The sequence below is a fragment of the Polypterus senegalus genome, chromosome 5 (genome assembly GCF_016835505.1).
Source record: "Polypterus senegalus isolate Bchr_013 chromosome 5, ASM1683550v1, whole genome shotgun sequence".
Classification (NCBI taxonomy): domain Eukaryota; kingdom Metazoa; phylum Chordata; class Cladistia; order Polypteriformes; family Polypteridae; genus Polypterus; species Polypterus senegalus.
Genome location: NC_053158.1, coordinates 309737 through 323145, shown reverse-complemented (window position 1 = coordinate 323145; position 13409 = coordinate 309737). Strand labels below are relative to the sequence as shown.

Sequence of the window (13409 nt, the reverse complement as noted above, 5' to 3'; positions counted from 1 at the left end):
TGCCTTGCCTTGCCGGTGGTCACTCTGTTGACAAGGAGATAAAGCCACACGGCGCTTCATGTGACAAAAGTGCGTGGAACAAATCCTGACATGGAGGTCCTCGGGCTGAGGTGACCCTAACATAACAAAATGTTTAAATCTGAAACTCTGGCCAGCCGATGCCCACCTTCTACCTGTTGTATCATCCTATGGGGTCTTCAAGCAATAAAAGGGTTAAATGATCAGGTGAAGAGCCAGGAGGAGGGTCAGCAAGAAGATGGTGGGCGCCTGGCAGGGATGGAGAACACAGCTCTGGTGGACCAAGAAGGAAAAGCTCCATACACATGAGTGTGAGACGATGGGCACGTGTCATGCCCGCTCAGGAGAAGCTGTTCACATTAATGCCCGGACACCAGGGAGCAACTAGAGGGCACACTGTCCCATTTAATAAAGTGGGAGGCAGTGGAGCAGCAGTGGGCTCTAATGGGCCAGGCCTGGGAGGACCCTCAGGGTCTCCACTGCCATGAGTGAGGGGTCCATCCTAAACCGAAGGGGCTTGAGGGCCGGCGTGTGCCCTGATTATTGACACGTAGGAGTCACAGAACTCAGGCCTCGCTAATAAACGTGTTACTCCGCGTCTTGGTGTCTTCGAGGTTTTATCACTGATTCTGAATTATTCTGTTTCATATTCTTATGTCATTGTTTCATTGTTCTGCTTTGTGGGTGGAGCCCCAGGAGGCGGGGCCACTCTGACATCACCACTCCTGTAACGCCTATTTAAACTCAGCGGTCTTGTGCGGTTCGTCGTTGTTTGGCTCAGCTGATTGGTTTCTCCTTACAGATTGGGATTCTGGCAGTTGGCTGACTGGGATCTCGAAACGTTTTGCTCTTTCTGACCATTTTTGCCGTATTTTCTGTGTTCCATAAAGATGTTTTCATTTGTAAAGATTCCTTGGAGGACTGGTGATTTTGAAATTCTGGAACAATGAAAGTCTTTCAAAGGCTGCCACCTTCTGGTTTGTGCAGGCCCTTCTAGTTGGGGTGAGGCCTGGCCAGGCCAGTAGTGCCATCTGAAGGCTTCGCACCTTATCCAGCTATGGTCCAACAAGGCCGTGAGCGGGCACGGATGGCACCTGGCAGGAGAGCTTTGTTCCCGGGATTCGGCTCATTATTCTTTTCATGTGTTTTAATGTCATTTTTTCCCCACAGTAACATCACTGCTTAGGACCACCCTCGCTCAGCCTTTCTGGGACCCCTCTAAGAGTCGAGGAGGTGCTCCCTTTACTAGGATTTGCTTTTTTTGGGGTTATTGTGGGCCTTCACTTTGTCTTTTTTGTGTCCCTAAGAATTCCTCACTTCATGTCACCTTCACCTCCTGACTTACCAATATGAGAAAACCCCCACCTATGACACACCGCTGGACTCGTCTTGATGTCCACTCATGTCAAGTGTTGAGTTTTTTGGGGGTCCCTCCTAAACCTGACAAATTGTCATTTTAGGCCATTTCTGGGCCACATTTTGTGCAGGAAATGACACCCTAATGATAAACCAATGGGTGTCTTCAGCAAAGAATGACCAGGAGGACTGGAAGGTGTGCATTAACGGACCCCAAGGGCTCACCCCCCCATTGGGCTATGAGGGGGTCAAAGTAACTCGTTTCCACAAAACTTGGGGATTGGTAATCTGGGAAGGCAATTTTGAGGTTGCTGCGGAGGATAAACAAATCATGTTTTTTGAAGTATGATTCTTTACTGGGGTCCAAGCCCCCTAAGATCCATTCAGAGCTAAGCATGTGGGGTATCGTTTTAGACAATTTCAAGGTCAGTGAGTCTGGAAATGAGGTTATTTTTGACTTTTGACCCTTTACTAGCCCCCTATGGCCCTCCATCAGAGGGAGACAAATGACTGGCTTCTACTACAATCGAGAGGATTTAGATTTGAAAAATCCCCGTTGAGGCTCACATTTGAATATTTCCGGTCTGCCCTGAGGAGACTGTTCCTGTCTATTCACTTACAAAGTGGGCATCAATCCCTCATTCTTTTATGCCCACCATCGTCGTGTCTCAACCTCACAGAGCAGGAGAAGTGAGCTGCCATGGCTGAGGTTGGCTCAGGTGAGTCTTCAGCGACTTTGAGCCTGCTCAGCATTTGGGACTTTGGCATTCCTGCCTCCATTTGTGAGCCGCTGTCACCTCAGGGTCTCACACATCTCCTGTCCCTTCAGTTTGTGAGTCTGTCAACACAAGAGCAGAGCGACTAGAGTCACATCAGTGGTCCGGGGCTGACCACCTAAACCTGAGGGAGGCCACACTGGCTAGCACTTTCACTTTGTCACGTCTCCCGCTCCTGTCATACATTTCTTGCTCTGGTCTCCACAGGTCTGTCACTGTCCCTCCATGTCAACACACTAACTTACCGTGTCATTGGATTCTAATCTTGAGGTGTCACTGTTTTAATTTAGGCCATTCGTAGCTTGGGTAGCCAGCGGGCGTCTGCATGAACAAGGACAAAAGTGCCTCAAGCGCAGACCCTGAACCCGACACAAAGCAGCTGAGATGAAGCCTGGGCTCAGGTGCCACCCAATGCCCACCCCAGTGGGCCTCCCAAAAGTGAATGTCAAGAAAGTGAATGGGATCAGGTACGCCACCGGGCACAGGCGGCCCTCGTATGGAATCACAGACGGTGCCAAACAGAACAGACCCCAAGCCCAAGTGTCTCTGCACTCTCACCATTGGGTTACAGTCGTGTCACCTGATCACTCACCTGTTGCCTGCTGGCGTTCACAAGGTCTCCCAGTTTTGTCTCCATTTCTTCTTTTTGCTTCATTAGCTGTAAAAACACAAAGTCACTCGACGGTCAGTCCTCGTCTGCTTGCTCTTTCAGTCTAAATGAGTTTAACGTCTTCAGGACGACTTAATGGCGCATCTGCGTGGGCTGCTCTGCCACTAAACGTCACACCTGCCTGGGACAGCCCCTCGGAGGACATGTGCTCAGCTTGACTGTCAATGGCCTGATCACCTGATATGGCATCCTCCACGTCTCATCGGGGGTCTTTTCTGCGCCCGTAGGACAAACCATCGACTGCAAACCAGGAAACCAGCAAAGGTGACGAGAAGAAGAAGAACAACGTGGCACACGTCCTGCAGAAACCGTCAAGGAAACCAGAAATGGGCCAGCAGGTTAAACTGGTGCCGGGCGGACTGCGAGATGGGCGGTCGGCCCAAAATCATTAAAGAGGGAGGATCAGGAGGAAGAAGGGAGTGAAAAGGACAAAAGGGACAACGAAAAACAAGGACCGAACCAAATGGCACCAAGCAGGTTCAAAGCACGCTAAGGGTGGGCCAATGACACCAACTAATGGCACGGCCCTCGGGCATCCTGGGAAACGCCTATGCAAACAGACAACACAAAACCCACAAAATGGCGGCGCCATCCCCAAAACAAAATGGCGGTCGGTAGAGACAAAGTTCCAAACTGAAGCTCAGACAGCAGAATCGGCTCCACTGTGTGCTTAGACCCCCAAAACAACACCGAGGGGAGAATCCGAGCGTCGGGGAAACCCAAGAAGAGAAATCAGAAGAGGCTCACTAAACTCAAAAACGATGAGACCGCCGGACAAAACCAGCATGGCCCCCCATTTGAGAGGTGGTCAATCTGCACAATGATAGAGTCCGAGAGTGGAGAGGAGAAACGACACAAACGTCAAAGCGGGAACAAGAGAGCACAACGGGGGGGCAACACTTCAAGGTCAAAAACCGGAGACAAAGAGCGATTTGGAAAAGTCGGATAAGGACAGGAAACTCTGGGTGGCCTTTAATCCCGTTGATTACATCCTTGGAGGACACGCCCCTAGCAACCTGCCAACAACGAGAACCACAAAATGGTGGCAATGATGAAAATACAAAATGGTGGAGCTTGAAACTCTTACAGTGACTGGAATGTCCAGAAGTAAACTTCAGGTTCCTACTCAGAGACCCCCAAGTCACCCAAAACGAGTGTCAGACCTCAGGAATCCAAGGAGAAAAACCGACAAACGAAAACAGAAATGGAAACCAAAACGCAAACAAAAAGTGGGCATAAAATGAACCAACAGAAGGGAGAGGGGAAGCAAAAACCCCTGGCCCACCAACCAGCAACACACCAGAGCTCCTTTAGTTCTCAAGTTTTAGATAGATAGATAGATAGATAGATAGATAGATAGAAAGGCCAATAGGTCACTAGATCTTTGAGTGACAAGCGAGTCCCTTTACATGTTCCCCTCTCCCCTTTCTGAGCTTTTCAGTTTACAAACCTCCTCCATCTCCTGTTGGGCCTGTGAAGGCCATAAGCCTGCTCCTTGAGTTTGTCTTGAGACTTAATTTTGGAAGCAAAGCCCCAGTCTGAGTTTCGTGAGCCGCGCCGATCGCAACAATCCAACCAGGAAGGAGCAGCATGGCGGCAGCGTGTGACAGCATGTGACGGAGCGCCCAGCGGTCTACTCACCAGAGTGCAACTTTCGTTCCTTTCCTCTTGCAGCTGTCGCTTCAGCATCTCACATTCCTGGGTTAACTGAAAGACAGGAAAGCAAACAGTCAGGTGGTCTGAGTCTGCGAGTGCAAACGTTCAACTTCAAATCAGAAACCTTGGGCTGCAGACATCAGGAAGACACCTGGGCCTTCGACCTTCTCAATGTTTTCTGGTGAAACGTCGCGTTTCTCGGCCCTCGTGTGTAACCTTCATTGTGTTTGTCATGAGGTGGGCTTTCCCTCAGTAGGCGTCTGTCCGCTTGGATTTAGTGGGTCTCTTCAGAGAGGTTAGAACTCCAGTTCAGGGCGTCACCCTTTTGGATTTGGATTTGTGTGTTTTCTGATGTTGAATTTTATAGTTTTGTATTTTCTGTTTTGATATATTTATGTTTTTATATTTTTGTATTTTGTGTTTTTGTATTTTATATTTTTAGTTTTTATATTTTAGTGTTTTTATACTTTTGTATTTTGTTTTTGTATTTTCTGTTTTTATATTTTTGTATTTTTAGTTTTTATATTTTTCTGTTTTCAGATTTTTGTATTTTCTGTTTTTTGTATTTTCTGTTTTATATTTTTCTGTTTTTAGTTTTATATTTTTCTGTTTTGTATTTTCAGTCTTTATATTTTTGTATTTTTGTATTTTATATTTATCTCGGATGTGGGGAGGGCAGGGCGAGGGAGACCCCCAGTAAGAACAGCGACTCACAGCAGCCCCCGTATCCGCTCCCGGTCCACTCCTTTACCAGATGAACCTTTTGCGATGTTCGTTCTCGTGCCCTTCCGATTTTCGACTCAGGTTTGCTTGTCTTCTCACCTTCCTGGCTACGCTCCTCTTTCGTTGATTCATTTGCCCGTCCGTTCTGGGTCTCTTTCTCAAATCGGTCTTGACTGAGGGTCTGGCGTTGATACAGCGTGACACAAAGGCTTTGAAGTTCAGCCTCGGCCTCCTACTTTCCAGGCTCCAGACATTCGGGTCTCCCGACCGTCACGGTTGAGAGGGGCTTCATTCCTTTGATTTTTCGATTTTTCTAAGCACATTTGATTACATTTGAGCTGCTGTTGTCTTTTGATTTTCCCACAGCGACGCCCGCCATTTTGTGTTGTCAACATGGCAGAGTGAGACCTTCATGTGCTTCTCCTTCTTACAGAGCACTTGGTGTGCTTTGACTTCAGCGTTTGTGTTGTTGTCTCGGGCTCCGCCATGCGCGGACATCTCATTTCAGCCTCGGCCCCTTTAGGCGTCCAGCTACCTCTCATCTTGGTCCTGCTGTCCTGCGGTGCCCTTTAGCGGTGGCACACAGGATTTGTCCCTCTCAGGCCCCTCGTGTCGGACCACATGGAGGTCTGGCAGGCAATCAGCACAACGCTGACCCCTTAAGGGGCGGGACTTGGTGGGTGACCAGCACCTCCCCTCACAGCCCCCACTCAAGTCCACAGAGGCGTCCACTTGCTTCTTCTTATCGATGTGTTCAAATGGATGGCAGGCAGGGACTGGCATCATTGCCAGAATGGACTCTCTTTCTGTGCCTGGGCGGGAGGCCCAGGTGGCAATGGCATGACAAGTGGCAGCAGGTTCCCTGCCTGCACAAGGATCTTGGCATAGGATGCCATCTGAAGAATGGGTACGCTGGCAGGATTAGATGGAGGAACATTACACGCCTGGGAGGCCAGCATGAAAGTGGGGCAGAGCAGCTGAACTGTTCAAGCTACGCTCCCCAAACTGCTAGGGTGGCAAGCAAATCTCAACTCAGGTACATCAGTGGACACCCATGGGGCATGCTGGGAGTGGTTGTACTGTAGAGGAGCCCTGTTGGGGTCTCTGGGTGCCACCAGGGGATGCTACTAGGAGTTGTGCTCCTTGGATGTTGGGACTTCCAGTCGACCCAGAAGGGCCTCCATCGGCCATGCCCTGGCACCAGAAGAACTCCCAGCCCCTCTGCCACATCCAGGCGTGAGTGGAGGACAAAGTGTGAGAAAATAAAAGAGAAATAAAGAGAGTTGTGTGTGATGGAAGAAGTCGTATTAAGGTTTTATTGTGAAGGTATCTGCAGCGCCCCTACTGGTCACCGTGTAGAAAACCAACCAGCTACACGCATGAGAGGAAAATGGGCAGTGAAAGTCAATGAGTGACTTGTGACAAGAACAGGCCATTTGTCCCAAAGCGTTTACCAATGTCATCCACCGAGAACCTCCAAGCGTGACCTGGGTGGAGATCTGAAGGTCCCTGAGGTCCTCCTGTCCACCGCACTACTGATTTGGCGTCTGCCGTTCTAACATTAGCCTGACATTTGTCCTCAGCAAGTGACAAACTGGGTCCCCATGTTCTCGTTGCAGTAACAGCCAGCGTCCACTCCAATCTTCCTCTTCGTTGTTTTAAAGTCCTCGCTGCTGTCACCATGTAATCCCCATTTGTGTCCCCTTGATAGAAATGACGAAAATGAGCCATCGGCATCTGGCAAGGAGTGAAAGGGCACAGACTGGCATCACACACAGTTTAGTGAACTGGCGGTAGAATTTGTTCTGTGATCGTGAAACACAAAACTCACAACAAGGGGGTCTTTGGGGGTAAACACAACAATTATGAGGGTCTCTCCAAAGCTGACAGGCCTGCTCACTCCTTTGAGACACTCAGTAGGGCTGCTGCTGTGCCTGGTGAGCTGCCTGTCTGCCAGCCGTGTCATGCCACTCACTGGGGGTCTGAGGTGGCCCCCTCGGCACTCACGCTTTAAGCTGATCCAAGCCGGGATCCTTCTGAAGTTCAGTCAGGCCAAAGGACTTGAGCAGAGCCTCTGAAGTGCCATCCAGCCGTGCCCACCTAACCCCAGTCTGTGCCAGACAGTTGGCAGAAGAGATGCTGAGGGCCCGAACTCCACTTGTGATGTCACTTTGTTTGTTCTTCTGTGAAGTGACACTTGATGGCGAGTTTCCCCTGAGGTGCGTGTGGCTCGTCACTCCAAACAAGTGACACTTGGACCATACGGTGTGTACGGTGGGGGAGGAGAGCCAGTGCAGTGGTCCTGCTGTGAAAGGCACTATATACAAAATCAAGAGGGGGGCTTGAAAATATCCACTTGGGAAGAATGGAATGTGGACTGAAACAAGAAGGCTGGCGACCTCCATGCCAACCGATTCCCAACGTTTCAGGCCTGTGTGGCCCTTGCCCTTGCCTGGCTGGGTTGCATATCCAGAGCATCACCTGACCAGGAGCGCTGGGTGGCAGCCCCCCAGGTTACAGTGGTGCCTCGCACTCCTGCAGGTTCCATGGGCGCCACCAGGGGGTGCTGCAGCTGCTACTGAGCCCTTCTGCCACACCTGGAAGTAGAAGAGTGAACATCTGGAGCACTTTGGGTGGGTACCTTAAAGAAGGGGCCAGCAGCCACCACTCGGTGGGCCAGTCGGGAGGAGAAAAGAGAAGGAAAAAGAAAACTGTGTGTGCCATGCCTGTCTGTGTTGGGTTTGGGTGGCACTGCGCCCCCTGGTGGTCCACACCTGTTGAGGTGATTCAAGTGCCACAGCCTCACTCCAGTTACCCGGGTTCAAATCAGGGGCCTTCCCGCCCCACTCAAGAACTGTTGCAGCATTCCCACCATTTGGGGTTCATGGTGCTTTTTTTGAGCTCCTCCTGCTAACCTGAACTCGGGGTACTCGCAGTTTGTTCAGCTGTCACCGGTGGGCCTCGGGTGACACACGGAGTCCAAACACCGGCGCCATCTTACCAGTCTGCCAGCACTTTGGACTTTGGAGTCGGTGAAGGTGAAGGTTTGCACCGACAAACCCACTGAACTGGCCAGGGACCACCAGGGGCTCAAGGCCAACATCGTGCAGGAACTCATTGGCTTCTGTGTGGGGACAACCGGAAGACTCCCTGCAGCAAGCCAAGGTACCATTGGGACCGCTGGGGGTCCGCTCCCGAAAGCAGGATTAGCGTGAAATCCAGTTAAAGTAACGAGGGATTCACGGAAGTGGGCTGTGATTGGGAGACAGATTACGCCGGGATTATGTGATCCGTGAGGCCAAAGGTGGGCTTCATTCGCAAATCCCGCTGTCTGGATCGGCTCCACAAGAGAAATGTCTGATGAAATCCGACACAGTCATCGGAGCGACGGGCTGAAACGGGAAGGACGGACACCCCGAGACCCCTGCGACCAAGGAGCACAGCAGCCAATCACAAAGGCCACAGACGTCCTGTCAGACCTGCTGAGCCCAGCTGCACAAAATGGTGACGGCGTCGTCCCCAACCCGACCAGAGCCGGCAGCACAACTCCTCCAGCAGAGAGAGGTCCGCACTTGTGCTTCTGTTTTACTTAAGTCCAGCGTGGCGCGTCATGAGTGGACTTTGAGTGGACGTCAATAAAATCGGGGACACTCCCCGCGGGTTTCTTTTGCTAGCGTTCTCCACGTGGGGCATGGCGGTCACGAAAGTGTGCCCAACTTTGGAGCGGGGTCTCCGCACGTGCACACAGGCTGCTGACCACCATCAAAGAGAAGGGGGGCCGTCAAACTTGGACATCGGCAGCACTTTAAAGATATCTGCCAACATGAGCCTCGCTGCCCGCCTTCACCCTCACTGCGGAGCCCCTCGCCTCTGACATCTGCGCCCCTTCCTCTTCCTCTGCTGCCATGAAGGTCGCTCCTTCCACCCCTCAGACTCATTGATCGACCACTCGGCACTCGACTCGGGGGTCTTGTAAATGAAGGTGCCAATCCTCACCGACCTCTCCGGGATTACGTGTCTCTGGCTAATCCAGGAATTGCCCCAGGATTACCTAATCTGTCTTTCTGGTGGGCCACCCGAGTAAAGCCACATGAGGGCCATTAAAGCCACAGAGACAAAAACCAGGGGTCTCATAAAACTCCTCAGTAGTACAATGAAGGAGGTGATGCCAGTAAAGGCGCTATATGAACAGAGAGTCACGCATTGGCATCAATGGTTCAAGGAGCAGGTCAGTGGGGGTCACCCTTTAGTGGCTCAGTTGAGGGCCATCAGGGACCATCGGAGATGGGAGTGAGAAGCGGACCCCCGTGTGTGTGTGTCTGTGACGCCACTTGAGTGAGCGCTTTCTCACATACTCGAATGACGAGGCCGAGCTCACGTCCTGCTCCGCTTCTCCTTCCACTTCATCTTTTCAGTGTCCAAGCCCCCCGTCTTTCGTTCTGGATGGCCAACGTGAGCCATGCGTCTCCAGACCCTCATTTCTGGGTGATTATTTCTGCCATTTTTTTCCCAGGCGAACCCAAGTATTGATCGTGAGACTCGCAGATGCTTCTATTCATGGCCTCCAAAGGCCACCATGACACCTCCAGGATGATGACCCTCACCTTATTGAGACGGCCTTCCTCCCTTTCTCGGGCTTCTTTCATGTCCTTCAGATCTCGACCTGGGAACAAAGAAGAAAAGACCGAGCATGAAATGACAAGCCCACGTCCCTTTGTCCTCCTTCTGTCAGCCCGAGGGGATGGAGGTCCCGGCAAGACTGGTGACCCCGAGAGCTGCCCTTGACATTCATTGCCTCCTACCCGCTGTTCGGCCGGCTGGACGGAGGGAGATGAAGACGTAAGTTCAAGGGCCAAGTGTGGCTCTGGGCAGCGGCCATTTCTGGGCAGTTCGTCACAGGCAATCCAAAGTGCGTTAGCAGGTGCCACCCGAGCCGCCCAGTCAGCTGATCGGTATTTGCGCCTCTGCTCCGATGGTGTGCGCGCGCGCGCGTGCGCGTGCGTGTTTGTACAAAGTGGCGGAGCGGCCACCGGGTCCCGGGATCGCCTGCTCTCTGTTTGCTCTCCTCCGCCATTAATTACTGATGGGATCTTAAGAGTCGTCATCCGCTCGCAGACTTCAGTCTCGTCCACGACGCCCCCAAGGCCACCCGACTCCCCCTATTTTTTTTTTTTGTCGCCACTTCCATGGCTTTTCAGCCTGGCATGCCGACGGCCGGGTAACGGCGGTGCAAAGGCACGCGCGAGTGGCGGCCGGGGCTCACCTTGGCTCTTTATCTGCTGCTCTTTCAGCTCCACGGCGTCCCTGAGCCCCTCCATGTCGGCCCGCAGCGCGCTGAGCTCATTTTTCAGCGCGTCGTTCTCCTCTTCAAGTCTTTCTTTCTCGGGGTCATCTTCTGGCTCGAAAATCAACTGAAAAATTAAAGAACGCCTTTTTACTTTCAAGGAGGACACAAAAGGCACGAAGCTCAAGCTGCGTAGCAAATATGAGTGGCATTCAGAAACAACTTGCTGCCTCCTATGATTTATTCAGGAGAAGAATGGGAGCGCCGGGCTTAAAAGAGCCTCGCCGGAAGAAAGGCGGCCGTACATTACATACAAAGACCATAATTCATGAGGACATTTTTATTGACAGGAATAAAGCCCATCATACTGTTTGTGTGCCCCTGTCATTCGGGTCAATTTATTCTGGAAGTGCGGGGAGGCAGCTGGGGCCGCGCGTTTAACAAGCGCTCTTCATAACCAGGCGGCCGGGGAGATTATGGATGGGCAGCACCGGGGGGCTCGCGCCGAGGAGAGGGGTGTGTGGGGGCGCTTGTTGCCTTTGTGCCATTTCTCACTGAGGATCACATCACATGTCAGAGTGCTGAAGTTTGCAGACTGGAAGCCGCATGGCGTCCATCAGGTCCTGTGATATCGGCGCAGTTGGTCTTCCACTTTGCGGCGGAGCCACCCGGAGGCCATTGATATTCCGCGCATTAACTTTGGCTTTTGCACGGCTGTCAACGCGCCCAGTGCCGGCGCTCAAAGCCTTCGGAGCTCCGCGGCCAACAACTTTTCACAAAAAAAAGGGAAAAAAAAGCGCGACATGAACTTTTGTGTGTTTTTTTTTTGTTGTTTTTTTTTTTTGTCTTTTCACGCAAATTCTAGAAAGCCGCCACCATTCTCAAATTCACGTCATGCTCGGTGGGATGAGGATCAGGGCCGTCCACTTTCAACTAGGAACTGCCGCACACTCGCTGCCACTCTAAACAAAGTAACGATAACAATCATAAAAATAAAAAAGAATATCTTTACTCTGCGCTGGGCACCGAAAAGTGCCAGTCCGTGACTTCTCCCGTGCCGCCAGCGCCACCTGCCGGCGCACAGAGGCAGCGCGGCTCATTACCATTCCGGCGCCCGGCGCACGCAGCCTCCTCATTAGCAAGGCGAACAAAGAGGCAGCGCTCTGCTGCTCCGAGTCATCTGTTACACTTGGAGTGGCACTTTTTGTGCGGCTGTTCTCGGCACCATCTGCCCGCAGCAGCAGTCTTTGGTCTGAGAGGAGAGAGAAGGCGGCGGAAAGCTTTTGTAGCCGAGCAATTAATGGAAGGCGACTCACCTTTTGACACCCAGTGCCTCGTCAATGAAGCCTCCTCTTTGTGCAGGTAGAGGGGAGACAAGCAGAGGGGCAGCCAGTCAAGTGGCTTTTTTGGGAGAATTCATACACGAATATTGACAAAGGCCAAAGGTGCTAACGAGAAAAGCACACGAGAGTGACTGGGTGGCACAGTACTTAGCATCCAGAAGGACGCGGGGTTCAGGGCCCAGCGTCGTAAAGGCGCTCACGGGAGTGTGGCTTAAAAAAGGAAAAAAGGAATACATCCCATAATAAAAGCGACTCACAAAACTGTGACCTTTACTCTCGGCGACATGGGAATTCCGTAGGAGAGCAGATCTGACGTCATCAGTGGCGGGCAGAAAGCCGGGAAACAAATGGAGCGCACGAGAAAACACGCCGGTGGACCGACGACCCCAACCGGCATGCAGGACAAAACGAGATGGCCGTCATTTACACGAACAATCAACGGGACACCGCCGAATGTCATTATGTAAAGGCGCTATACACACCGGAAACGGTGAATATCTTCTGGGCGAGCAGATGAACTCTAAGAAGTCGTGCAGGTTACGCGCGCGCGCTCGTGTGTGTGTGTGTGTGTGTGTGTGTGTGCGCGCGCGCCGCGATGAACTGGCGTCCTGTCCGGGTGTTGGCCCTGCTTTATGGCCACGACTTGCTGGGTTTGGCTCCAGCTGCCTTCCCACCCGCGATAAGCTGGTTAAGGAAATGGATGGACGGAGAGTACAGTACAGGGTGGCACTGCTGCCCTACAACAACAAGACAAGGGCTCAAGTCCGAGTGTTTCCTTCATGGAGTTTGCATGTTCTCCTTGTCATGTGAGCTTCTTCTCAAGTAGTGTGGTAGACAGTCGGACTTCAGGGACCTTCAGAACTCGACTTGGTGTTATTTTGGAAAAATGAAGTATGCAGGATTGGCGAGCTATGGTGGGCTGAATAGCTTTTCCTCGTCCAGATTGTTCAGATGATCCCAGAGTCCAAGGACATGCAGGTGCTTTGGAGTGGATGGATTGGTCGTGTGTGTGTCTGTGTTTTTGTGTGTGTGTCTTTGTGGTTTTTGTGTCTGCGATGTTCCTGCCTTGTACCTGCTGGCTCCTAGGATGGACTCCAGGTGCCCCGTGACCCTGGATAAGTGGGCTTGGAAGACAGGAGGATGGAGAAGACATTGGAATCAATGGTTACAGTGGAGTACACGAGGCAGAAAACAGGAGGTGCATGCGCGGCGCTTGAAGGCTCTCCTGGAAGGCACGTTCGTTAAAATCCGAGGGCAGGCGGGGATCTCGTCGCAAAGGATACTGGTGAGACCCCCGGGAGCGGCGACAGCATCCCCGCCTGCCACCTAGATCGCCATTTCACCAGCTCAGTGTCACCCTCCTGCTTTCATCGCCACTCTAGACAAGTCCCGCAACTTCGTCTCGAAGTGACCACCTGGACCTGGAAGTGTGCGTGTGCGCGTGCGCGTGCACGAGTGCTAACAGACATTCCCAGTCTCGGTGGATTCCAGCTTTGCACCCTCTGCTGCTGGGAAGGCCTGCACAAAACGTCAATATTATTAGCAGTATTAGTGCTAGTGATAATAATAATAATAATAATAAT

The 13409-nt window shown here is 51.9% G+C and overlaps 1 protein-coding gene across 2 annotated transcripts in view; it reads right to left on the bottom strand.

The window, feature by feature from the left end:
* c5h10orf67 (chromosome 5 C10orf67 homolog) overlaps positions 1–13409 on the bottom strand; it is a 66032-nt gene that overhangs the window by 29100 nt on the left and 23523 nt on the right. For both annotated transcript variants that reach the window (XM_039754240.1, XM_039754241.1), the window contains exons 6-9: positions 10463–10610; positions 9804–9862; positions 4462–4527; positions 2743–2808 (exon numbers count right to left, since the gene is read on the bottom strand). In XM_039754240.1, the coding sequence (XP_039610174.1) occupies positions 2743–2808; positions 4462–4527; positions 9804–9862; positions 10463–10610 (339 nt within the window). The remainder of the gene's footprint in view (positions 1–2742; positions 2809–4461; positions 4528–9803; positions 9863–10462; positions 10611–13409) is intronic.